We start from the raw sequence: 27,476 nt of genomic DNA, 5'->3' as shown, positions 1-27,476 counted from the left end.
GGTCCTCGGCAATTTGTGCTGGTGGTAAGAGGCGGCCAAGTGATGGTCCGGCTTGGTGACCTGGTTAATTGCACGTCATCACATCCTGACAGTATAGACCACCGATTACAATATCAACCACTGGATTGTCTCAACCAGGTCTACCCATGAATCCGGGTTAGACTTGGTCTTCAGCAACCCATGCCTGTCATAAGAGGCGACTGACGGGATCGGGTGGTCAGGCTTGCTGACTTGGTTGACACATGTCATTGTATCCCAATTGCGCAGAACAATGCTCATGATGTTTATCACTGGATTGTCTGGTTCAGACTTGATTATTTACAGACCACTGCCTTATAGCTGGAATATTGCTGAGTGCGGTGTTTACAAAATACCAACCAACCAACTCGAACAGGTCAATTATTTATGTTGGTTGTAGATTAGACTAGAATGAAGAGTTACACACAAACAAATAAGAAAGAGAACTTTTCTCAGATCTTTACTAACATTCCTTGCAGTCATGATCATGACAGTTTGAGATGACAGGACATTACATGGTAACCAGTGTACACTAAGGGACTGTTCAGAATGTATGGCTAGGGGTGATGATGTTTATGGAGAAGCATGTACAATGTGAATGACACCCCCACCCCACCCCTAACATTTATGTACAAAGTAGATGACACCCCCCTCCCCCCTCGTCATGTACAAAATCAACATAACCCAAAATTTTGAAGCATAATTTTTCAGATTTTATGTACAAAATTGATGACCCCCATGTGTACACTATTGATGAACACACCCCCACCCCAGAACAAAATGGGTGACCCCTTTAAAATCATCATCATCCCCCTAGCCATAAATTATGAACGGTCCCTAATGTATCCTGTATAAGAATGGAGATGATTCAAGTCAGCACTACATATCGGTTGTCAGGATCTTACGGACAGAACCGTAGACACTCCCCACACAACGTTCTCTCTGAAGTACTCATTCTAGAACCTTTCTGGTTCACGACCAATCTGGGATTCAAACCCACCCCCTCCCAAATAAATAAGATCCTCAATTTATACAACAAAAATAATGGCATTATGAAAGTACAGATAATCTGATTAAACAAATGTTGGCACCTTTGCTATCAGTTGTCACAGGCAAATGAAGCGCAAATGTGAAAAACATCTACCATGTTAAACATCAGGGATGTGTTGGACACAAACAGACCTTTCTGGTCCAGGTCCTTGATATGCTATACCGCCACCATGGGCTTCTGTTTACATGCATATCTATATTCCTCACAATGTCAATTACCATTATCCATTAGCTGCAATTACTCATTTGCATACAAAAGTAAAACAGCAAATTCAAGAAATGTGGCTACTCTATGAGCACTTTTAGTTTTATAAAGATGTGTACCACAACATGAACAAAGTTTAGAAAGCTTTACGATATGATGCACAAGTAACACTGATACAATGTTGTTTCATTCCATGCGCCACTAACGAAGTATGCAGGTGTTTGTAGAGACTGACTATCATCAGTGAGGTAACACAGGTACTTTATATCACAGCTGATGCAATAACTTACAACATATATACATGGACAAAGTAATGTCATATTTTCATCACTCAATCTTCAAACAGAAATATCAGATATCTCGACAATATTGTTCGGAGTTATGACACAAGTTCATATTGTCACATTGTTTTAATTTATAATGATATTGACATTGATTTGAAATTAATGTGAAATGTTATAGGTACATAATGATGACAAAACACAGTGTTTGAAATATGGCCCGTCCGACCGCCCAAGATGGGCTAGATTTCTGATGAAAGGTCTACATTTACAACTAGCCAGCCCGATGGTCTGGTAATTTTTTTTAGATATTCCATACATCTGAATAAATTCACCATGTCTTTGTGTCTGGTCTGGTGAAATCAATTTTGGGATGGTAACATGTTGAAGTTTCCAGCCCTGATTTCTGGCTGGGTTTGGGGCTTATTTCATACACTGCAAAACACAACTTGCTTCCTTAACTGAAGGCTGGCTATAAAAGAACACAACTTTCTCTGATGAGTCTTTACAAGCATTCAGAACTTGGAACAACAGAAAGTCGTGGAACTGTATATGAATAGCAACTTCTTCATGTTTCTGAAAACACAGCAAGGTTACTCCTTGCCCTATTCTCATCTGAATACTGGGTAATCTCATGTGTTAATGTTTATACATGCCAAAATGTTTACACCGGGGAGGAATTGTAAGAGGAAGCCAAATTATAACACGGAAGCCAATCCAATACGTTTCATGACCTGATGAAGGGGCAAGCATACACTCTGAAACATCATGTTATTCACAATAAGGAGGTTGACATCCATAAATCTTGCTTTTCTTAATACGTTTCATGTCTTCAAAAACTTTCTGCAGCTTTGAATCAAGGTTGGAACTTTTGTTTTCAAAGGTCAATTTGCAATTTGTTTAACTTAAAATATTATGATTGCTCATGGATTTCAGTGGAAATTTTAAGTTTTTCTTCCATTGTTTAGTGTACTGATGGGTAAAAGGCTAAAGAAAGATTAATCTGGTTCATAATGATTAAATAAAGTCAACAATATGAACATGCAGTACTACTAGAGCATGTTTTAAGCTGCAACAACAGGGCACCAACTAAGTTGCATATTTGCATAGAATATGCAAATTTTATCACACTAACCCAAATAGCTTTGAGCTGGCTGCACACTAATATGCATACACATGAAATAACAAAGCAATGGCACAACATGCTTAATTACCCAATGTATTATTTTCAGTCTTCATTTACACGTACTGATTGAAAGAAGGCATCGTGTATAGATCAGCACATGAACAGGTGCAAATTTAAACTACCTGAACAGCATTTTTGTCACACTTATTATTGATTTTCGTATGTCGAGCAAGTATATAAATAGAATGACATATTTGGTTATCTGTATCAAACGTAGGGTTGCATACCCCTAAAACTATCAACACCCAATGTGACAGACAATGTGACAATGTGACAGACATCTGGAGCAATGAAACAATGCACAGTGACAAAACTTGTGACCCTGTTCAACCTTCTTGAAAAGTTGCAGTGTATTGTGATGAGTGAAGCGTAATGTTGTATGTGTCAGAACAGTTAAAAGTGAGTCTGCGTGGAAGATCCTGGATTCTATGCGTAGTGGACTCGAGGCGCGCGTGATGTGGTAGGTGGGCTGTCATCTTCATCATCGTCATCTTCATCCTCATCATCATCCTCATCATCATCCTCTTCCTCATCACCATACATCGACTACAACAGACATATTGTAACATATACTACAAACAAAAAGTACGGGAACACCCTAAAATTTGATAGTCATATATACACTAAACCCAGTGGTGAGGTCATTCATTATACTGTACGGTAAATGCAACTTTTTGTGTGCTTAATGGGCACTTTAAACATGTTAGAACTTGCAGTGATGCAACTGATTCAATATTCGTTGAGTTTGAGCGAAATGAAAAATTGTCAAAAACAGCAAAAAACATTAGGAAGCTGAAACACACCAGCACCATGTTTGATTCAAACGCCCAAACACAACAGCCTAGTGCATGTGGAAATCAGACTTCCCATGCAGCTTGTGGTATCTGGGCACTGGTATCGAATCAATCTATGTTTTAGAAGTGCCCATTAAGCAGACAGAAAGTTGCATTTATCAATAGTATACATGTCCACCAATTTAGTTTATACATGACTATCAAAGTCTAGGGTGTTCCCATAGACTATGTTTGTAGTATAAGTCAGATTCATAAATCTGAATCCATGCAATCAATGTGTCACAGAAATGCCATACATTAACATTAATTTACAACTATCTTAAGCTAAGATAGTCATAAAGTGCCATACATAATAACAGTAAGTCGACTATCAACCAGGCCATTTTTGGAAAGTCAGGTATCAATCAGGCTATGTTTCAGAAATCTGTTCTAGCTCAAACATAGGCCAGAGTTTAAAATTCCAGTAAATATCAAGTTACATGAATTATAAGATTGACAATCCAGTTAATAAATGGCTAGTCAAGATTATCAGATCATTACCTTAAGAGCCACTCAAGATGCTAGTTTTATCATCCTTTATTTTATTAACTAAGTCTATATCAAATAGAACAATACTAATGAACTAAGAAGTCAATATCAACCAGGCCATGTTTTACAAGTCAATATCAACCAGGACATGTTTTACAAGTCAATATCAACCAGGCCATGTTTTACAAGTCAGTATCAATCAGGCCATGTTTTAGAAGTCAATATCAACCAGGCCATGTTTTACAAGTCAATATCAACCAGAAGTCAATATCAACCAGGCCATGTTTTTTGGTATCAAATCAATATCAACCAGAAGTCAATATCAACCAGGCCATGTTTTAGAAGTCAATATCAACCAGGCCATGTTTTACAAGTCAATATCAATGTTTTAGAAGTCAATATCAACCAGGCCATGTTTTACAAGTCAATATCAACCAGACATGTTTTACAAGTCAACATCAACCAGGCCATGTTTTACAAGTCAATATCAACCAGGCCATGTTTTAGAAGTCAATATCAACCAGGCCATGTTTTACAAGTCAGTATCAATCAGGCCATGTTTTACAAGTCAATATCAACCAGGCCATGTTTTACAAGTCAGTATCAATCAGGCTATGTTTTACAAGTCAATATCAACCAGGCCATGTTTTACAAGTCAGTATCAATCAGGCCATGTTTTAGAAGTCAATATCAACCAGGCCATGTTTTACAAGTCAATATCAATCAGGCCATGTTTTAAAAGTCAATATCCACCAGGCCATGTTTTACAAGTCAATATCAATCAGGCTATGTTTTAAAAGTCAATATCAACCAGGCCATGTTTTTTACAAGTCAGTATCAATCAGGCTATGTTTTACAAGTCAATATCAACCAGGCCATGTTTTACAAGTCAGTATCAATCAGGCTATGTTTTAGAAGTCAATATCAACCAGGCCATGTTTTACAAGTCAATATCAATCAGGCCATGTTTTAGAAGTCAATATCAACCAGGCCATGTTTTACAAGTCAATATCAATCAGGCCATGTTTTTACAAGTCAATATCAACCAGGCCATGTTTTACAAGTCAATATCAATCAGGGCCATGTTTTAGAAGTCAATATCAACCAGGCCATGTTTTACAAGTCAGTATCAATCAGGCCATGTTTTACAAGTCAATATCAACCAGGCCATGTTTTACAAGTCAATATCAACCAGGTCATGTTTTACAAGTCAATATCAACCAGGTCATGTTTAGAACTAAAAGTCAATATCAACCAGGCCATGTTTTACAAGTCAATATCAATCAGGCTATGTTTTAGAAGTCAATATCAACCAGGTCATGTTTTACAAGTCAGTATCAATCAGGCCATGTTTTACAAGTCAATATCAACCAGGCCATGTTTTACAAGTCAGTATCAATCTGGCCATGTTTTAGAAGTCAATATCAACCAGGCCATGTTTTACAAGTCAGTATCAATCAGGCCATGTTTTACAAGTCAATATCAACCAGGCCATGTTTTACAAGTCAGTATCAATCAGGCCATGTTTTAGAAGTCAATATCAACCAGGCCATGTTTTACAAGTCAGTATCAATCAGGCCATGTTTTACAAGTCAATATGAACCAGGCCATGTTTTACAAGTCAATATCAATCAGGCCATGTTTTAGAAGTCAATATCAACCAGGCCATGTTTTACAAGTCAGTATCAATCAGGCCATGTTTTAGAAGTCAATATCAACCAGGCCATGTTTTACAAGTCAATATCAACCAGGTCATGTTTTACAAGTCAATATCAACCAGGTCATGTTTAGAACTAAGAAGTCAATATCAACCAGGCCATGTTTTACAAGTCAATATCAATCAGGCTATGTTTTAAAAGTCAATATCAACCAGGCCATGTTTTACAAGTCAGTATCAATCAGGCCATGTTTTACAAGTCAATATCAACCAGGCCATGTTTTACAAGTCAGTATCAATCAGGCTATGTTTTAGAAGTCAATATCAACCAGGCCATGTTTTACAAGTCAGTATCAATCAGGCCATGTTTTACAAGTCAATATCAACCAGGCCATGTTTTACAAGTCAGTATCAATCAGGCTATGTTTTAGAAGTCAATATCAACCAGGCCATGTTTTACAAGTCAATATCAACCAGAAGTCAATATCCATGTTTTAGAAGTCGATATCAACCAGGCCATGTTTTAAAAGTCAATATCAACCAGAAGTCAATATCAACCAGGCCATGTTTTACAAGTCAGTATCAATCAGGCCATGTTTTAGAAGTCAATATCAACCAGACCATGTTTTACAAGTCAATATCAACGAGAAGTCAATATCAACCAGGCGATGTTTTACAAGTCAGTATCAATCAGGCTATGTTTTAGAAGTCAATATCAACCAGGCCATGTTTTACAAGTCAATATCAATCAGGCTATGTTTTAAAAGTCAATATCAACCAGGCCATGTTTTACAAGTCAGTATCAATCAGGCCATGTTTTACAAGTCAATATCAACCAGGCCATGTTTTACAAGTCAGTATCAATCAGGCCATGTTTTACAAGTCAATATCAACCAGGCCATGTTTTACAAGTCAATATCAACGAGAAGTCAATATCCATGTTTTAGAAGTCGATATCAACCAGGCCATGTTTTAAAAGTCAATATCAACCAGAAGTCAATATCAACCAGGCCATGTTTTACAAGTCAGTATCAATCAGGCTATGTTTTAGAAGTCAATATCAACCAGGCCATGTTTTACAAGTCAATATCAACGAGAAGTCAATATCAACCAGGCGATGTTTTACAAGTCAGTATCAATCAGGCTATGTTTTAGAAGTCAATATCAACCAGGCCATGTTTTACAAGTCAATATCAATCAGGCTATGTTTTAGAAGTCAATATCAACCAGGCCATGTTTTACAAGTCAGTATCAATCAGGCCATGTTTTACAAGTCAATATCAACCAGGCCATGTTTTACAAGTCAGTATCAATCAGGCTATGTTTTAGAAGTCAATATCAACCAGGCCATGTTTACACAAGTCAGTATCAATCAGGCCATGTTTTACAAGTCAATATCAACCAGGCCATGTTTTACAAATCAGTTTCCAATCAGGCTATGTTTTTAGAAGTCAATATCAACCAGGCCATGTTTTACAAGTCAGTATCAATCAGGCCATGTTTTACAAGTCAATATCAACCAGGCCATGTTTTACAAATCAGTATCAATCAGGCCATGTTTTACAAGTCAATATCAACCAGGCCATGTTTTACAAGTCAGTATCAATCAGGCCATGTTTTACAAGTCAATATCAACCAGGCCATGTTTTACAAGTCAGTATCAATCTGGCTATGTTTTACAAGTCAATATCAACCAGGCCATGTTTTACAAGTCAATATCAACCAGGCCATGTTTTACAAGTCAGTATCAATCAGGCCATGTTTTACAAGTCAATATCAACCAGGCCATGTTTTACAAGTCAGTATCAATCAGGCTATGTTTTAGAAGCCGATATCAACCAGGCCATGTTTTACAAGTCAATATCAACCAGGCCATGTTTTACAAGTCAATATCAACCAGAAGTCAATATCCACCAGACCATGTTTTACAAGTCGATATCAACCAGGCCATGTTTTACAAGTCAATATCAACCAGAAGTCAATATCAACCAGGCCATGTTTTACAAGTCAGTATCAACCAGGTCATGTTTTACAAGTCAATATGAACCAGGCCATGTTTTAGAAGTACAAAGTCCACCATTGGAGAAAAAAACTGTCTACCTTGCAGAAACAGGAAGACAGGTATTTAGAACGCTGCATACTTTAACAACAGAAGGTCACCTTCACTTTGTGAACTAACATAGAGGTGGTTGATGAGAGAGTAACTTTCATATTGTTACTCAGTAATATATTTCAATATTTTCCTTTCATTGACGGTGGCGTGAACCTAAAGAATGGTGTCCACGCTATACAGCTTCATCAATACAAAACAGTGATGCCAATTATTATACATAAATATTTTCACATTAATAACGAAGCAAAATGTAATTTTTTAGAGTAAAATTGATATTTTATACTTATCCTGACTCATGCTCTTTTGCTTGTCTTCTTCTTCTTGAACATAGTGGAACACTTGTATCTCCTTATTTGAAGCTCCTTCAAAATAAAATCACTAATTGGTACTCACCACGAGTTGCTCCCTTTGTTTCCCCTGGCGGGAAAGGTGTCGCCACCCTCTGGCCATGTGCTCCACTCTCTCCTGATTTTGCAGCCCAACACTTGAACAGGGGAAATCCAAAGTGTTATGTGGGGAGGATGGGAGGAAAAGCTAACCTCATGAGTCAGGATAAGTATAAAATATCAATTTTACTCTAAAATTACATATTTTTCCTTATCCTGACTCATGCTCTTTTGTTTGTAGCATCCCTACGGACACGCGGAGGTGGGAGTAACAGAATACTTTGGATTTATAATTAGTGATTTTGTATAGATATACTGTAATATCCCCTACGGGAACTTCATGAAGGCTTAGACTTAGGATGTTTGTTGTATTAAAAAACCATTGGTTACATAATGCCATTAAAGGGGAATTACATTATAAATATATTGAACAATACATATAATATATATATATATATAAGTGACTCTGATAGAGGCACTGAAACTGAAGATATCATAGTATAAGCTTAAGGCTGAATAACTTAAGCTGAACATATATACATAGCCCTAAAACTCAGAGAGTTATAAGCTAGATAAGTATGTATATAATACATATTAATCTTGTGAGGGTAATATTTAACGCCCCAATGCAGGAACTGTCAATTGCTGAGCGAGGACCAGTGGTCCGAAATGGGTGAATGCCAGAGACATCTTCTGTAGTGATGTCTCTCTCAGGTAGTGATTAGCAAATACCATGTTAGATTTCCAATAGCATCCTTCCATAATCGTGGTTCAAGGAACAGTTGTCGTGAAGGGCGAGGGTGGAGGCCAATGCCCTGATCTCATGTGGATTTGATGCTGTTGGTGGGTCCAAGCCTGCTGCCTTGTAGGCACGGAGAATGACAGTCCTTATCCAAATAGATATTGTGTAGTCCGTGACACTTCTGTTTGATTTGTAGGCGATATAAGGGGATGAATAAACGTTTGAGAAATCTTCTCCTTGTTTTGGATCGTCAGAATAAACTTTGAGCTCTCTTTACTGGACACAGTGATAAGTCTTGTGTATCTTGTGATCCGAGAATAGAGGATAGCCGGATGTGGAATAACCTGTCTGGTTGACCTGGCAGTTGATTTTTTGCGATGAAATCCCCATCTTAGTCCGAGGTGCTGTGTTATGATTGTCATCAAACTGTATCCTCTCGTAATCTAGAGCGTGAATTTCAGACATTCTTGCTGCCGTGGCTAGAGATAGCAGAAACAGTGTTTTCTGTGAGAGAAATTCAAAAGTTGTCGATTCCAAAGGTTCATAAACCTCACTCGTGAGGTGTTGTAACACTATATTCAGATCCCAAGCTGGGCGTGGAACTTCCGCTTTGGTCCTCCAATCGGAATGCTCAGTAGTAAGGCCAGTAACTCTGGAGATCTTGTCAACTTGACACCCGTTCTCATGGTGATTACCGAACTAAGAGCGGCAAGATATGTTGATATCGTTGAACCTTTTAAATGTTTGTTTTGGCGCAGGTAACACAAATAGTCTGCCACTTGAGGCTGTGAAGCCTCTCTCGCTGTAAACCTTTCTTTGCTGCATAATTTTCGAAACTGTGCCACTTGGTCGCCGCATTGCCACGAAGTTGAGTAACGTAAGGCAAAGCGTGACTGCTTTTGCCGCCCTGGCAGAATATCCTCTCTTGTTTAAACACATTTTGTATACAGTCCATACGCGGTAGTTGGAACATTGCTGGCTCGTGCACTTGTTTGGTGTGAGGATGAATTAACAGGTTTGGCGCTTGGGTAGCTCTAGTGCTGGTTGACCGATTTCTTGAATTAGTATGGGAAACCACGTTCTGGCCGGCCAGTAGGGCGCACCAAAGTGAGTTGTGGTGGCTCTGTGTTTGTCTGATTTTCTGTAATACTTGAGGTATTATTGCTGGCGGAAACGCTGCACGCATTGAGGCCTTCCCCATGATAGACTTAGAATCCGTTGCCCAAGCTTGAGGGTCTGGGACTGGTGACACCTAATGTCGGTAGCTGATTGTTGAATCGCGTGGCTAAAAGGTCTATTAGCGGCGGCTCCTAATTGCTTGATTATCTGTGCAAATATTTCCCTGTTGATCATCCACTCTGTCGGTGATGGTAGATGAGGCCGAGAGAGAGCGCCTGCTAGTATATTTCTGGCTCCGGGAATGAACTGCTCTGACATGTAGATTTAGATCTTGTATTAAATCAACAATTGAAAGCTTAGGTTCAAAAGGTTCAGCGATCTCGTTGAGCCTTGCTTGTTTATGTAGAACGCCACTGTCTATGGAATTGTCTGTATGGATCATTAGGGTGCGCATTTTGTAGAAATGTGCTCCAATGTAGAATGGCGATTGATTACAGCTTTCATTTCTAGACTGTTTATATGGAGTTTGCATTCTTGCTGATTCCATAATCCTGATATCGTTGTGGTTGGTGAGATGAGCTCCCCAACCTTGGAGTAACGCGCCTACATATAGATGGGTTTTGAATTCCTGCTCTGCTAAACAAATCCCCTTCGCAGACATTCGATTTCTTGGTCCACCATAGTAGATGAGGTCTGAGATGTTTTGGTAGACTGAATGGTTGTACATCGTTGAGATGTGCGTTGATGAGGACCTGTAAGGGCCGTAACTGTAATCTGCCTGTGACAGTCATGTCTTGGGCTGATGTGAGAAGACCTAGTAGGCTCTGCCATTGTCGAAGCGGTAACGGAGAGAGAGTAGAGCTGGTGGAATGGTCTGTTGTATCTTGAGCCAACGGTCTTCTGGTACAACGATCACGGTTCGCGATTTGTGATGAATCAATACCTAGGAACTGCAGGTCTTGGCGATGGTACTAGGTCCGACTTGCGTAAGTTTACTAACCATTCTAGTTGTGTTAGTAGCTTTATGATGTAATTTAACTGTAGTTTGAGATGCTGTGGATCTTGATCTACCTGTATCCCGTCGTCGAGGTAAAAGCGCTCGTGGCCTTTGACGATGAAGAAAACTGATAATCGGTTTTCGTTATCCTCGCATTGAATAGCCAGGGGCTGATGATATTCGAAGAAGTACTTTCCACTGATAATGTAGCCCTTCTAGAGTAAAACCGTAGGTATTTCCTGGAATCGGGATGAATGGGGATGTGCAGGTAGGCATCCTGTAGATCTATGCTGCCCATGTAGTCCATAGGACGAATCATCTGGCGTAACTGGAGGTAAATGTATCATCATGAGAAACCCGATTGGTTTGCGTAGATAATTCTTGTTGAAAAAGCTCATGTTGTAGATGAGTCTGTATTTCTCCGTGGAGTTTTCTTGGGAACTAGGAAAACTGGGGAGTAGAAACCTGATTCGACATTTGCTTGATCCTATTACTTCTATGGCCTGTTTGGATAGGAGTGATGAAACAGCCTCTCTTATCTTTGGTAGTTGTTTAGCTTGTGTAAATCGAACTTGAGGGGTTTGATTGTCAGCGAGGCTTGGCCTGTAGTGGGATCTGAAATCCGTGTTGAAGAATGTTGGAGGCGTAAGGGTCTTGCAATATTCCCCAGTTTTCCCAGTGTAGTTGGAGGCGTCCACCCACTTGTGCTGGCTGTACTGGAAGCGGCTGGGGTGGAAGACTCCAGTCGTTCGAACCTGTGTTTCAGCGTCTATAGTTGCGGGAACCTCTGGGGAGTCCTGCCTCTTCCTGATCCTCCTCTATAGTTGCCATATGGCCGGCCGAAAGAATCTTTACCTCTAGAGCTGGCTATCTTCCTGTCTCTTGCTCTTTGTAGGCCCGTGAACTTAGATCTGCCTGAGTATCTTTGTGAAGTCTGACGAATGACGGCTGGCTAGTGTGTCCATCGATTTAATCATAAGGACTTCCCTGGAATCCTTAGAGACTTCCTTGGCGACTTTGTCGATTTCTCCATCAAAGATGGATGTTGTCGACCAGGGGCTGTATAAAGTGGGGCTGTAAAGTTCTCCCCAATTGCAGGAAGCGAGGAGGCCTTGACGGCGAGCTAAAGGTCAGTGCTGCTGAAACAGATGTAAGATGATCCGTTAAAAACTGCTGATCTTTCTTTTGCATAAGTAAGGCAGAATAAATCATTCTATCATCTTCCGTCGTGGAATCCCGGAATCTAGTGATAAGAGTCTCATTGATCGTCCTAGATCTATTTAACCCAAAGAACATACGTCTCGTCATGGTTTCTATATGAGCCAACTTGCGATCTTATAAATCTTGTTCTTGACATCGCTGATGATCTTATAGTTCTCATCGATGTCCTGGGCTTTGTAGAAACAGTCCATGTTATCGTGGAGAACTTCTTGGCATGAAAGTTGGGTAGATGTGGTGTCTGAACTTTCGTAGCTTTCTGGAAAGCTGCATCTAGATTCTGTGGCACTGCCGTGATCGGATCAATCGAGGTAGAGTGATCGTGATCTGGATCGTCTTCCTTCATCAAATCGTCTGCGGCTGTATTGCCACTTTTAGATGGTGATGAAAGATCTAGGTTATTGACCATCCAATGCCGTATTCTGCATCGGAGAAAATGATTCCTCCATCATCCTCAATACCATCATCATTAACGAATTGTAGATGCTCTTGAGGGACTCGCGTAGCTGTCTGTATGTCCGATGAGGCTTGTGGCGATCTAGTTGACTTGTGCGCCGCCTATGTGGAGATCTGGCGGGTGATCGACATGGTGATGAAACGAAGTGGAGATCGTCTATGGGATGATTTTCTTAGAGACTTGTGAGGTGAACGTTGATAGCAGCGCGGCTCTTCTATAGTCCCTCGATGTCCTTCTAGATGATGAAGATCTGGAATCATATGTCATTTGCTTCATTTCGTCGGTCGGAGGGATCGATGATATGACCCTTCCGCGAAGGCCTCTGTGACGTCTGATGGTCCGAGTCCATATCTAGGGATGAAATCGAAGATGGTGATGATCTGTCCGCCTTAGCCGAAGGCCTTCGCGAAGGCTGTACATCTAGGTCCGTCAAAAGGTGGTCCGGGACTTCTTCCAGCGAAAGGTGACATCGTCTTGGCTGCTCGTTGACAGGGGTGCCTCTGGGGTGCTGTCTACGTTGGAGCCTTCGCTGGCTTCCGGACCCTGCTTCTGCAGTTTATAGTGGTCCTCCATGATGTTCATAATTTTCGCATCATGTCTTCTGGGATGATCTGTGCCCGAAAGTCGCCGGAAATCTTCTCGCGATGGGGTCCACATCAATAGCGTTCGAACGTCAGTGTAGAGGCATCAGGCTGCATGGTGTTCTCTGCAGAAGTCACAGTCGCTGACACCGGTCGCTAGCTTGTGCCGTAAGTCGAGGGGATGATTATCGGCTGATCATCGTAGAGGCCCAATTCTGCTGCTGGAAGCGATCTCGGCTGAGAAAGTTCTGGCTGTCTTCGTAGATTTCCCTTTGGAAGTCTGCGCTGCCCTGGGGGTCCTAAGTCTGCGTTGAGAAGACGTTGAGGCCCTCTTAGACTTGGTCTGGGGATGTCTGGGGAGGCCGGTCGTTTCTTGAGGTAACGGACTGCGTCCCGTTCCTCCTACCGCAGGGGTCTCTAGCAGCACACCAGGCGGGAGAGGGTCGATCGCTAGCAGCTGACTGGATGGAATATCTGGACTATCTGCCATGTTTTGCCTTGTTTGCATTGACCTATCTGCAGCACGTCTTAAGGCGCTTAAAGATGATATTTATTAAATGCAGAATGAGATAGATTAATGCAGTAACTGCAGCGTGAATCAAAGCGCATGATGGCGTAGCACAACTAGGGCATATTACATGCGGATCCGGCGGAAAAGCGTAATCTACAAATAGTACAGATTTTTCATCAGCGTAAAGCTAGCTGAACAATCCACGAATACACGTGAATAAAACAGTAGAAATACGATAAATAATCAATACAAATTAGTAAAGGATACTCAGCTATACCTCTATAGTAACCTAAGAGAGGTAAAAACTAAGAAATTATCAAAGGATATGGTGTGTAAGGAGACACGAGGTAGCTCTCACATCCTGCTCACTGGGCTGAAGAAGGAGAGAGTGGAGCACATGGCCAGAGGGTGTATGCGACACCTTTCCCGCCAGGGGAGAACAAAGGGGAGCAACTCGTGGTGAGTACCAATTAGTGATTTTATTTTGAAGGGAGCTTCAAATAAGGAGATACAAGTGTTCCACTATGTTATTGCAAGAAGAAGAAGACAAGCAAAGAGCATGAGTCAGGATAAGGAAAAATTTGCTAAATTTATCATTAACACTAAAACTTAAGAAGACAACAGTACGAGATGAGGGACATCATTTAGAGCAGCTATAGCCCAGTCTACCAGTGCCAGTGAGGACCCTGTCTGTGAGTGGGTATGGCATAGTTTACAGAAACATTAACACAAAATCCATAACTTTATAATTTGACATTAACACACTGACTGCCTATCACGAGTATACTCGTGTTATCAATCTAGGTTCTTTGTTACTGCCAGGAGAAGATTGCTTCTTGTGGCTATTTTGCCAACATGAGAAATTTGTTTTAAAATACCATATGTAGCTACGAGATAACTTGTAGTGGCAAATTTCTCTTAGATTGATAACATGAGTATACTCGTGATAGGCCGCTAACGTGTTAAACTTCTGAACTTGACTCTTAATTACAGCATTCTGCAGGATTTTATCGTAAAGTCATCAGCACATGAGCTCATTGACAAACACTACTGTCCTCTCATGTGATGTATATAGATGTGAAGGGACATTTTTGTATTTAGGACAACTGTCAATGTGATTAAGTAGCAGATGAAGTAGGTATGTGTATTCACATGTTCATCTAGTCCAGCACATCATGACATGTATGTAGCAACACAAAGCAGGTATGTATATATTGCATATTAATCAACAGCAGCACTCAATTTATACTGCTTGAAAACAGTCAGGACTTTCCAGAATTTTACACTTTACTATAATTAATCTGTCATAATGATTAAGTATAGTACTGTGAAAGAACAGGGTGGTCCTAATCATTTTTCAAGCAGTATGTGATACAACAGTGAAGTGATAATATTATATTTTCCTAACAACTAGCCACATCAAATCAAAGGCTGTTTGAGTATAGATCCCTTGAGCTTATATTCTGGGTTTACTGACTTAATCACCTGCATCCACAATGCATTATCAGAAAATAAAATATGACAGGTTAAATATAATTAGTATTATTTTGATCCATATTTCATGGATTTAAAAAAATTATGCAACAAATATCAAATAAAATTAATTAACTTTCCAATGATAATTGATCAAATATTCTCTGGCCATTGCAACCTCCATTAAGAGCAGCAAGCTTCCCCTGGCTACATACATACATGTAGTGTACAACAACTAAACACCGGCAATTAAAACACCAATAGCATATATGTCTTCCCAAAACTTGATTGACCCAAACAATCTCACAGCAAATAAAATAACAGAATCTACACACATATGTACAATATATTCATTTGGCATATTACCAAGATAATAGATTACCAATAGTCTTTACACCATGAAAAAGGTTTGGTCGAGAAGTTTTTGACAGACTTTACATGTCTTGGCTGAGCAACACACACCCTCCCATCTAGCCTAGCATTCAGCCGACAGTACTCACTCTGAGGCTAGATGAAGAAGGACTCCACATCATCAAGTCTATCAGCCTCCTGCCACGGCAATGTTGTATTGATAAGCTTTATTAAATCCCCAGTTTATGGACATATATTTTTTTCAAAACACTGACATAAACTGTATGTAGCAGCCATAAAATGTCCAAGTCCCATGCTGGGATTCGAACCACAGACCTTCTGATCCGAAGTCGGACATGACCAAAGAGGTTAACCCTGTCAGCAAGCTGACAAGGTAAGGATGTCACCTGTGGGATGACTACACACCCTGCTACATGTAGATAGATTTTGTGAAACATCATCATTCCCATTGATCCATGGAAGATCAGGAATCATCAGATGGATGTACATATACCCAGAGACCATATAATAATATGGTCTCTGATATACCAAAAGTGTCCATGGAGACAACCTTTTAAATGGCAAGGCAAAGAGTTACTTCCCTTCCCAGGCTGATCAACTTCCCACACTGGAAACCAATGGGTTTTATTGGAGACAGGATATTTGTTCAACTTACAACAATGATCAACTTTCCATTACCATGATCACAATGAACTTACAATAACTTAAACTAATGTTCAATTAAAATCATTATGATCAACTTACCATTACAATGAATTTGCCAATAAAATCTTTTCCCCATTTTGATCATCTTACACTAATGAGCAACACACCACAGCAATTAACTGTATACAAGAGCACTGTGCCTGAAATGTACCACCTAGTTGAAATATAACTCTATGTCTACTATGTATATATCATTCAAATGTCCAGTGATGAAAGTCAAACAGATGGAAATGCAGAATGGATTCGGAGACCCTCAGTGTCCCAAGACCATCTGATCATGGAATTAGAATTCAAGATTCACTCTGATGCTGTTCCTTGATTACTAAGTATACTACATAGCTTCAACAAAAACAGTCCTGGTAAATATGTCACTGTCATGTACAAGTATCATGTCTCTAAAACCTGAGAAGATCCGGTTAGATCTGGTCTGCTGCAAGAGCGAGAGGATCGACTTGCTGACTTGGTTGACACTTGTCACTGTATCCAAAATGCATTGATCGATTCTCATAATGCTGATCATTTGATTGTCTGGTCCAGACTCAATTATTTTCAGACCGCTATGTTGCTGGAATATTGCTGAGTGTGGAGTTAAACAACAAACAAACAATGATATCTCACCAGTGCTGCAAAAACACTGGCTAGTGTTGAATAGCAGAGCAGGAGTGGATGTATATGCACACACATACGCACCATTTCCCCCTTTCCCCCAATTTTCAACCAGTATACTGAGTAGTATTCACCCCATCTGTTTCAGATCTTGACTCACATCAGACATGATTTATCCACTTACACTTGCGATCCGTACAGACTGTTGTCTGTCTGAGTATGTCGACCCCATTGACGGCAGCGTGCCACTACCCAGTGTGTCCGAGACACCGCGAGAGCTCATTGTTCCCAACTGTCGACTGGAGCCAGTTGTATCCATCAATGCTGTTCGGAACTCCTGTGAAATCGATAGTACTAGATTATACATTGGAACCTTTTTCTTCATGTAACATCTATTGTCTTGATAATGAGAAAACACATAATCCCCAATGATGATCATAAACCTGCCCCTTGTGACAATAACAAGCATGATTTGCTGTGTGCTTGCAGTCATTTTCACCTGTTCATACATTGCTATCAGCTTCATAACTTACATCCACCTGGAGGAGTGAGAACATATTCCAAAGTCATGGTTCATGTTGTAATTCTAGCCTACCCTTGCCAATATATACGGCACAAGTGGCTTATAATAATGTAGGGTTATATCTCAAACTACAGCAAGCCAAGTCGTATGAGGCAACTTACAGGCTTGGGTGGTCAGGCTAGCTGATTTGGTTGACACATCCTATTCGCATAGATCATTGCTCATCCTCTTGATCACTGGATTGTCTTGTCCAGACTCAATTATTTACAGACCGCCGCCATTTCCCCACTGTGAACTTCCACCAATATTGTCCAAGAACATTTTCTGACACAAAGATGGAATAATTGTAGCATATTTATGAATGTGTGTACAGCTACATATGCTTACCTCAACATCAGAAAACTCGTCTATCATGGTAACATTTTCGAAACACTTTGCGAGATTCTCCAAGGCACGGGCATGGAACGTCATCTCAATGTTCAGGTATTCCGTCAACACTTTCTAAAAATAAATGAAAAAGAAAGCTTTTATGCCAAGGTAATCTTTTAATTGGTTTAGAGATTAGCTTATCCAAGATCTGCCAGACATTCCCACAGTTGGAATTTTCTATAAGAAATCAGCATAATTCAAACCCACCCAGTCTGGTATTTGTGACCACGGTGTTCAGCAACAAGGCAGATCAGGCCAGTTTATTCTGTGGATTCATAGACGAACCAAGTTTTTATTTTGAAAAAGAAAAAGAATTTGTTATGCTGTGATAGCTCGCTGTGCTTCTGCCAGACAATGATTTCAGAACTGAACTTGCCACTGCACAAGTTAGGGACCGTTCCATAGAGTTTCCCCCTCCTACAGAAACCATTCAGTGTCAGACCAGTGAATGTTTCAATGTACAGGGACAGTCAGAACCAGACCGGGGTTATCTTCAAAACAGAGAAGGTGCAGGGGATTGTGGCCTACTCCTCATAGTTGTTACATTGCACTTATAACTCAAGGACTTACCTTTAAATCAGTCACCTTCTCTTTCTCAAATCTGTCCATCTCATCTTCCAGGGCCCGGCTGTAGATTGAGGCATCTTGACTTGCTCGCTGTACCTCAGTCTCAGCCTAGGGAACAACAGATATGCATAAACCACTGAACCAGGGTAACTCGCACCACTCTCTCCCTCCTAACTACACCCTGCCCATATCTAATACATGAAAGATGTACAGATGTTTAGCATGTTTCACAAGAAACCAGAACACACATTCCAACAGGAGGTGTTTAGACACCTGCCCTGCACCCCATCAATGTTGTTCTATACACCTGGCCTGGCCTCCAACAGGTGTTTAGATCCCTGTCCCGCACCCTGGCCTCCAACAGGTGTTTACCTGCCCTTTGTTGTTCCATACACCTGGCCTGCATCCAACAGGTGTTTAGACACCTGCGCTGCACACAAATGTGTTGTTCCAGACACCTGGCCTGGCCTCCAACAGGTGTTTAGATCCCTGTCCAATGTTTATTTAGACACCTGACCCTACAATGCACCCAAATGTGTTATTTGGACACCTGGCCTGCATCCAACAGGTGTTTAGACACCTGCGCTGCACCCAAATGTGTTGTTCCAGACACCTGGTCTGCATCCAACAGGTGTTTAGACACCTGTGCTGCACACAAATGTGTTGTTTCAGACATCTGGCCTCCAACAGGCCCTAGAATCACGTGATGCTCACCCTTGTCTTGGGAGGGTTAAGGAAGACAAACTAACAACAATCTTTCATCAGTACAAGCTTGAGAGTTATGTTGCTTAATTTCATGTTTTTTCACTGTTTAGTATCCACTATCCACCTCACTCACTCACTCATTCAGTCACGCACTAAGGTTAACAGTTCATCGCAGTCATCAAACTGGAAATCGTATTTCCTGTTCCTGGTTACACAACTTCTATGGGAACAACTTCCAGTATTTCCCTAAAAGGATACAATCTGGTGCCGATCTCCAGGATTCTTCTGTCGGACCTTATCCAGCTTCTGTCTCGTCTGCCTCTCCTTCTTCAACGCTGAAATCTCACGCTTCACAGTTGCCTAGCAACAGAAAATACCATGCTGACTGGATAGTGTTTTCATATGTTTAAAGCAATTTTGCAACTGTATTTGATATCTTATGAAGAACCACTGACGAAGTATTAGTGCAAACATGAGACTTGCAGCAAGAGCCAGAGTATTGTGTGAGATATATATATATCCACAATTCTATGGAACACTTTGGTGCTACGATTGTCTTTAGTTACTGGACCAACCGCGTCATACCAAAAGACGTTAAAATATGATACTTGTTGGTCCCTGCCTGGCGCTCGGCATTAATGGGTACAACAAGGACTGGTCGGCTCGGAGTCAGTATAATGTGTCTGAGTGGGGTATTCACTCTTCACTGCGGCATGGTATCTCAGTGGGCTAGCACTATATAACCAGCTTCAGTCTGGGCTAGTACAAGCAGCCACACATACACATACACACGCATGCACGTCTGCATATGAGCGAAATATTCTCAAGCACGACGTTAAACCCAATTTGGAGTCACCTCACCTTTAGTTAGTCAAAATATGGAGACAGAGTGACCAATAGTGTCACCTACCTTCATCTGTTTACACCTGGCGCCATACTGCATGATGGGTTGTAGCACCTTAGCCTCCATCCTGTGGACCTACAACATGGCAACGTCATCAGACATTCTACACCCTGCAGTTTATTTGTTTTAACACTGGATTAAGCAATATTGCTTCAATATTCACTCACTCCAGATCTTCACAGGAGCACCTGTGGTGATGTAACAGCAGTCACAGTATCATACACAGGGAACACAGGGATCAACATCTCATGTGCCACATCAACAAAAGGTAAAATAACTCCTGGATGACACAATCATCATCTGTTTTCAGTATCGCTTTAACCCCTTCCAACCTGAACAGAAATACGTAAAGAAGAGACGTTTCAGCCCAGAGAAAAAAAATCGTGCATTTTATTAAAAGCTATTATTTCAGGTAATTTTAATCAATTCTGCCCAATTTGTCTTCAAATTGTGAAATCATCCAGAATGTATTGCCGTTTCAAGAAAGTGATTCCTTGTAACCATGGTTACCTCAGAGTTCTTGTAGTCTTGTATAGTGGAGTAGTTTTCAGCAAAGTGTGTAAGGGCTTTCTTGGAAGAACTGTTGAGTCGTTCTCCATCTGCATAGTTCTTGATGTGACCTGCCAGGACGTCACCTGTAGAACACAAACAGCGGGATCATCATCTGACTGGACGCTGAGCAACTATTTACAGATTACCCTGTATCAGTGTTCATATATATCATGTATATATAGTTTAGAAACAATTGGATACAAAGCAAGTGTTTACTTCAGCTGCATAGGTATTAAAGTTATCAAAAATAGTCCAGAAACTCCTTTATGTATGGTACTGTATCTTTCAATGACTGTCCGGGTGTTAGGAAACAAAGTATGGTCTTAGACAGTGTACAATGGCTGTATTTGTGTTGAAATAATGACCACCTACGCCCACGCCCACACCCACGCCCACGCCCGCACCCACGCCCATGCCCATACCTATCCCCGCGCCCACACCCGCACCTGTATATGATCAGTTTGGACATGATGTAATTTAAAGCTACCTGAATCATACCCCTGTGAGTTTGTATTGACTGCTACTCACAAGAAGTCACTGGTTAGTCTGACATATATTGTATAGTGTCAGTGTTGACCACTGACCATTATCACTCTCACAGGGTGGTCTGGTCCACAGCAACTTACGGCCCCATCTCCCAGTCGCATTGTTTGAACACTGCTGAGTGAAAAAAAACAACTTACATGACAGTCTCTATCATACCTTTGTTCCTGAGCCGAGCATTTTTGCGTGTGATTGACCCTATGGTGTCACAGATGAGACCGAAGTTCTTCTGGACACTATCCACACGGGCCATACAGAACTTGGACTGCTTCTCACTGAAAGGTCAAGGTCAGTCAGGTGAAGTCAGGTCATCAATAATTTACCGGCTGCCAAGGTTTTATTCATTACCTTGAATACTTTATAGGTGCCCAAAACAACATTTTCACTTTCACAATTGCTACATTTGGGGTCTTGTTTAAATTATCTAATCCAAGAAAACTTAAATCATTTCGCTGAAATGCAACAAGTGAATCCAAGTCAAATGACAAAAGAATTAGCTAATAAGAAAAACTAGAACGACTCCAAAACTAATCTTGTGAAACTCTGAGGCAGGAAGGAATATCTCCAGACAAGCATCATGAGTTGCTGAAGACCAATCCTAACCCGGATCTTCACTGGTACATCAGGGTGGACCATTACATAATGATTTGGACCATTATATAAGTTACTAAGCATCAACATCTTGGTTTCACAATGTATATTCTTCTTAGGTTATTCTTCAAAAATAATGTATTATTCCTATTCTTTTGGACATGTCTAGCTGTACTAACATATTGACTGTAAATAATAAAACAGAAAGAATTCACACATAACTATCTAAAACGTTTTCAACTTTCAACTATGACAAATTGAAATAAACTATACTACTAACAGCATAAACGAAAGCTAGCTTCATAATTACAACCATATATTTAAAGGTTAACATACAAATGTGCCAAAGGTATTTTGCTAAATAATTAAAGCGCAATACAAGTAATACAACACTGAAACAGACAACAATACAACAATACAATGAATGACATGTCACAGTATAAAAATGAGCTAGCAAGGCAAAAACACCTGACTTAAAAGTTCAGAAATCAAAACTGCTACTCAACTTGGATACATGTTTTCTTTTAATTATACCTGATTTATTCATCAGCTGACCAAACTTTCACAAAAAGAATAAAATAGACTTCCATTCCCTTTTGTCTAATCAAAAATTAATTCAGTAGTGAAAAGCAAGTCTTTTACTGACAAACAATACATGACAATTATATCAAATAATATATATTTTTATCTTCATTTTTATATCATCCAACAACTGAATGGTCTCTGGAAATAAGGACCTTAGACTGCAAGCTCTGCACTGGGTTCACCCAGTATCAGCTGGTATATGTTAGCCTAATCTCTCGTAGACAAGACACCAGTTGAGCTAATGTTAGTGTGCCAGTTTTACAAATAAAAACAGAATGCGGTGATTCACATGATGTTGATTCACAAATATTTCTATATCATAAACAGTTAATTCCATCATACCGACAGGTAGCTCATGCAAGACAGTGTGTATCATGTATGTATGGTTCCTTGGAACTTGTTATATATAATACGCTACTCAAAAACAGTTAAGGACCACCCATGTTTTCACATTACAACAGGTAAGATAGTAGTATATTAACTATACTTACATACAAAGGAATTGAGTTAACCTCAACTTGTTTGAGTAGTATAAGTAAATGATTCAAACACCTGGTTATGAATGTCAGTTTGACATTGTCCACAGACACAGACATTAATGAGTAGATATAGACATGCAAAGGCAATCATGATGCTCTCGGTTAGTAAAGGAACACACGGGTTGAAGGACATACAATGATATTAATCACAATAAAGTCACACGGTTTCATTAGATTACAGATTAGCTGTTCCATAGCTTGGAATGTAAAACAAAATCCATCTTTTAAAGAGTGAATTAAAAATGCAATAAATGCATATGCTAAAGATAATGATTTGAATAGATTGTGAAAAGTGGTAGATGGAGCTAGTCTCCTGGATAACGTGTATCATAGACTGACCTTCAATGATGAATGGATGAGTAAGTTTAGTTTTACGCCGCTTTTAGCAATATTCCGGCAATATCACGACAGGGGACACCAGAAATGGGCTTCACACATTGTACCCACATGGGGAACTCCGGTCTTCGGCGTGACGAGCGAACGCTTTAACCACTAGGCTACCCCACCACCCCTCCATGATGAATGAAGGTGGGACCCAAAACACAAGGGTCATTGCAAAGTTTTAAATACATCAAACATAGCTGACATCGTCTCCCATACTGAAGTCAGTGCATTTAAACTAGATGTAAAGCTGTCAATATCTGACAAAGGTTTATAGTTGTGTCAACTATACAACAAGTATAAAGGCTATTTACAAAGCACCAGTTTCCACGCACTTGTGCATGATCAAGGTGCTAACACATTATTACCCCAGATAACCAAGCTGCCTGTGAGGCACTATAAGGTTATAGTCACATGCTTTTCACAAACAGAATAGACTTTTGAACTTACTTTGTCTAATCAAAAATTGAGTCCAGTAGTGAAAAGCAAGATTTTTACTGACAAACAATACATGACAATCATATCAAATAATATATATTTTTATCTTCATTTTATATCATCCAACGGCAGGATAGTTAACTCTGGAAGCCAGGACCTTAGAGTTACAAGCTCTGCACGGGTTCACTAGTATCCAGCTATTTTCATGTTGCAGCCTAATCTCTAAGTAGACAAGTGGGCTAGTTGAATTAAACATTGAGTGTGCCAGTTTACAAATAAAAACAGAAAGTAGTGAATCACATGATATTGATTCCACAAATATTTCTATATCATAAACAGTTAATTCCATCATACCAGGCAGGTAACTCATTTAAAGACAGTGTATCATGTATGTATGGTTCCTTAGGAACTTGTTATATATAATCAGCACTCTCAAACAAAGTTGAGGACCATCCATATTTTCCCACATGATCACACAAATGCCGAATGAAATGTTGCAACATGTTCTCCTGTGACACAATATCAGTAATAGTGCATCGTACAACACCAACATGAGATGTGCCCTGTACCACGTATAGTGTACACAATAATGGATACTCACAGAGATTGTCTGGAAACCACAATGAGAATGTATGACGATTAGTTCAACATGGATGGTGAGAACATACATCGATAACAGAAAACATTACTGACACTGAACCATGTACAATGCTTAATGTACCACACAAATATGTCAGTATTGTGAGTTACTGAAAACATATGGATCCAATACCAGTATACATGAAGACTACAAAATGCTACGAGGGAAAAATTCTTGCACCATTATCAATGCATTTATCAGTTCAGCCCAGAGCCGAGTTCTTGGCCAGATGAAAAAGGATTTCACATCTACATTACTGTGGTATAGCAACATGCAATCACGTGGATGTAAGGGTGCACAATAGTGCGACTTGCCACTATTTCAATATGTCAATATGGAGGCTGCAACAAACAACATGCATGTGATGTATTTTGGTCTGCGTGAAGGTTTACTGTTCTGGGTTCCACTAAGAAGGTTCTCATAATGACATTACCAGGACTTGTCTTGTTTGTACATTGAGTGGCTATTTCTGTGTGTACATATTCCTCAGTTTGGTTCCCCACTACTTGTTTTCTTTGGTGGACATGCAGAGGCCCAGATAAGCTGCGTATCCGGGTAAAATACGCATAGAAAGTTTCCAATTACGCATTGAAAAATAATTGTTGCGTACCAATTACGCATTTAAAATGTTAGATACACAAAAAGTTTAAAACAAATGCGTACAGAATATATTTACAAAAATCGCTTGCATAATGAAAAAGACATCGATTGCTATCAAGTTGTACTGTTAGTATAGGACTAGTGTTGTACTGTCAGTACAGGATGAGTGATTTTTTATGAAATCATTTTCATTATATTAAGTTGGTTTTGATTCGGTATGACATAAGGCAGAATATACCTGCTTAGTTAACTTACTCAATGACATAATACTTAGGTGAGTAAAAGGACTGAAATACGCACATATTTGAAAGCAGTGGGTAACGGAAAATGAAATACCAACTTAACATTCATAATACCCACTCCAAAAAAATACATTGGGTACAGTACCCACATGAGCTAAATCTTATCTAGAGCTCTGGACATGTGTGAGGGAAAATAAGGTTTCTTTTCTCATTTCTCTCGTTTCTTTGTTCTCATCCTTTCACTGTGTAGCAAGGACACATACTGTATACATACTTATAGTCTGGCAACAGTGTAACCACACCCACTTGTTATCGCCCACTTGATAAGTTATTGGATTTTAGATACCGGTCTTGTTCAAAAACAGATATCTTATTTTAGTTAAATTTGACCAATCAAACAAATGCCAATCAAACAGATAAATTTGACTATCTTCGTAAATTATTCAAAAGGCTTCATTTTCCAAATATATTGATAAATATCCACATCTTTATATTTTGTTCATAACTCAGATGAAGCACCTCAACTATATAATGTCGTTTCTAATTTCAGTCTGATTTCTGACACCATAGTTGTGACAATCAACAAGTTTCTACATGCGAGTTAACACCGGCCATCAGCTGGGAGACAAATGCTATAGTTTACATTGGTTACCAGCCGGAACCACCCCTGTAAAACAAATAAAACCACACGATACAACGTAGATAGAAAAATAAACTTACCTGGCACTAACTTCGTTTGCATTGCGGCTCATTCTGTTCTTATGAGTGAATTAATACCACGATCAAGTCCAAGTACCTCGCCCTATCAAGTGCGAATTCCTACCACATAATAGACTCCTCACGCAAGAAGCATTTAGAGTTACTTCCCTTTGGCAGTATAGCAACGCGACCGGTATTTGGGTGTTGCGCCCATTTTGTATACATGATTCAGCGGCTGCTTACTGAGTATCCGCATTGGCGGATCCGTGGGGTGGGGGTACGACCCCACTTTTTTGAAAATGACTAAAGACCACATTGAAGATAATTGAATGTTTTGCATTGGTGGAGCCAAAGACGGGTTCAGGGGGGTCCGAACCCTTTGAAAATTCCTGGATCCGCCTATGATTATCCTACCTAAGATATATCTGGAAAAGTACTGGGTACACAGGATACGTATTGTGCATAATGAGGTCGATTTTTATGCAGCATGTTTTCACCTAAAACTGAGAACTTACGTATTGTGCATGTGGTGCAAAACAGAGAAGATAATGTCAAATTAAAAATACGATTTAGTGAGAATTCGATTGATTTCTTTAGGGCTGGAAGGATTCTTTGAATAAATTGTTTGCTTAGAAGTACACCTAAAATGAATAGTTTACTGTCAGTAGTGAAAAATTGAATAATTTGTCTAGTGAAAAATACCCAAACGTGAAAAACATTGTGTTAATGGTAATACTGAATATATATACTGGTGATATGGGCTTAGTGAAAAGATGTGCTGGATTTAAATGGAAGTTTTTGGACAGAAAAAAATCTTTCTTATTTGTTGTTGGCGAAGGTTAGGTCTGTTCGCCGCCCATTTGTATACTTAAACATAAATCTAAGTTAAACTTATTTATTGCACATTGATCGGTTTGCACCGCTATACTCCCAATCATCGTCACGATCAGAGGTCTGGATAGCCTGCGGGTGTTTCAAACATCTGAGTCACCCACTCAACCGGACAAGTTACTACAACTACTACGACTACGACTGCTACTTCCTGACTAATTCTTTCAGGTCAAACTTCAGCTACACTCAACGTAACTGTTACACCACCATCGATTTATTTCTTCATTTTTTTGGGTGTACACTTACTTTCGCAGGGAAGTTTATTACCTTGTTACGGTGTACTTACTCTGTTTTCTGATTCTCCTGGCTACTCCACCACAGCCTGAGGTCATATCAAGTAGATCTTGTCCCTTTTACTGCCCGAACATTGTAAGAGTGGATGGTAGGCCTGTAGACAAGTAGCATCACGTATTGGCTTCTTGCTTTATGGTGAAGATAAATGCAAGAACCTGTTGTAGCAAAGGGAGACAATATAGAACAAACTTTTATGGATGACAACTTCTTTATGTCATTCATAAAAGTTTGTTCTATGTTGTATGTTTCAATTTCTATAATGCCACTCAAAAAGGTGAGACAAACCAACGATTCAATAGCAAATATGTAATTATAACAAACCAGGTCAGAGTATTGGAGAGGTACGTTCTGCTA

At 39.8% G+C, this 27,476-nt stretch overlaps 1 protein-coding gene across 2 annotated transcripts; it reads right to left on the bottom strand.

The window, feature by feature from the left end:
- Nucleotides 1-462: 462 nt before the first annotated feature.
- Nucleotides 463-26,069, bottom strand: LOC124273797 (protein FAM92A-A-like). 2 transcript variants are annotated; one of them, XM_046709105.1, is made up of 11 exons: nt 25,959-26,069; nt 24,358-24,366; nt 21,382-21,497; nt 20,638-20,762; nt 20,134-20,202; nt 19,482-19,583; nt 19,233-19,238; nt 18,522-18,626; nt 17,910-18,023; nt 17,184-17,336; nt 463-3,286 (listed from the first exon to the last, which is right to left on the bottom strand). In XM_046709105.1, the coding sequence occupies exons 1-11, from the start codon at nt 25,988-25,990 to the stop codon at nt 3,167-3,169; spliced, it is 951 nt and encodes a 316-aa protein (XP_046565061.1). In that variant the 5' UTR covers nt 25,991-26,069; the 3' UTR covers nt 463-3,166. The 2 variants fall into 2 exon arrangements, with proteins under 2 accessions (XP_046565061.1, XP_046565062.1); XM_046709106.1 differs by lacking the exon at nt 24,358-24,366.
- Between the last annotated feature and the right edge of the window lie 1,407 nt (nt 26,070-27,476).

Source organism: Haliotis rubra, unplaced genomic scaffold (assembly GCF_003918875.1).
Source record: "Haliotis rubra isolate DU_JTF1 unplaced genomic scaffold, ASM391887v1 Scf184, whole genome shotgun sequence".
In the NCBI taxonomy this organism is placed as follows: Eukaryota; Metazoa; Mollusca; class Gastropoda; order Lepetellida; family Haliotidae; genus Haliotis; species Haliotis rubra.
The sequence above is the reverse complement of the archived record's forward strand: the minus strand, read 5'-3'. Positions and strand labels throughout refer to the sequence as shown.

Excerpts from the sequence above, each read along its gene's own strand:
- LOC124273797 (XM_046709105.1), bottom strand. The coding sequence starts at position 25,990 with ATGAGCCGCAATGCAAACGAAGTTAGTGCCAG. Across the intron at positions 20,763-21,381 it reads TGCTCGGCTCAGGAACAAAG|GTGACGTCCTGGCAGGTCAC; the intron begins GTATGATAGAGA and ends TGTGTTCTACAG. Across the intron at positions 19,584-20,133 it reads CCAGGTGTAAACAGATGAAG|GCAACTGTGAAGCGTGAGAT; the intron begins GTAGGTGACACT and ends TTCTGTTGCTAG.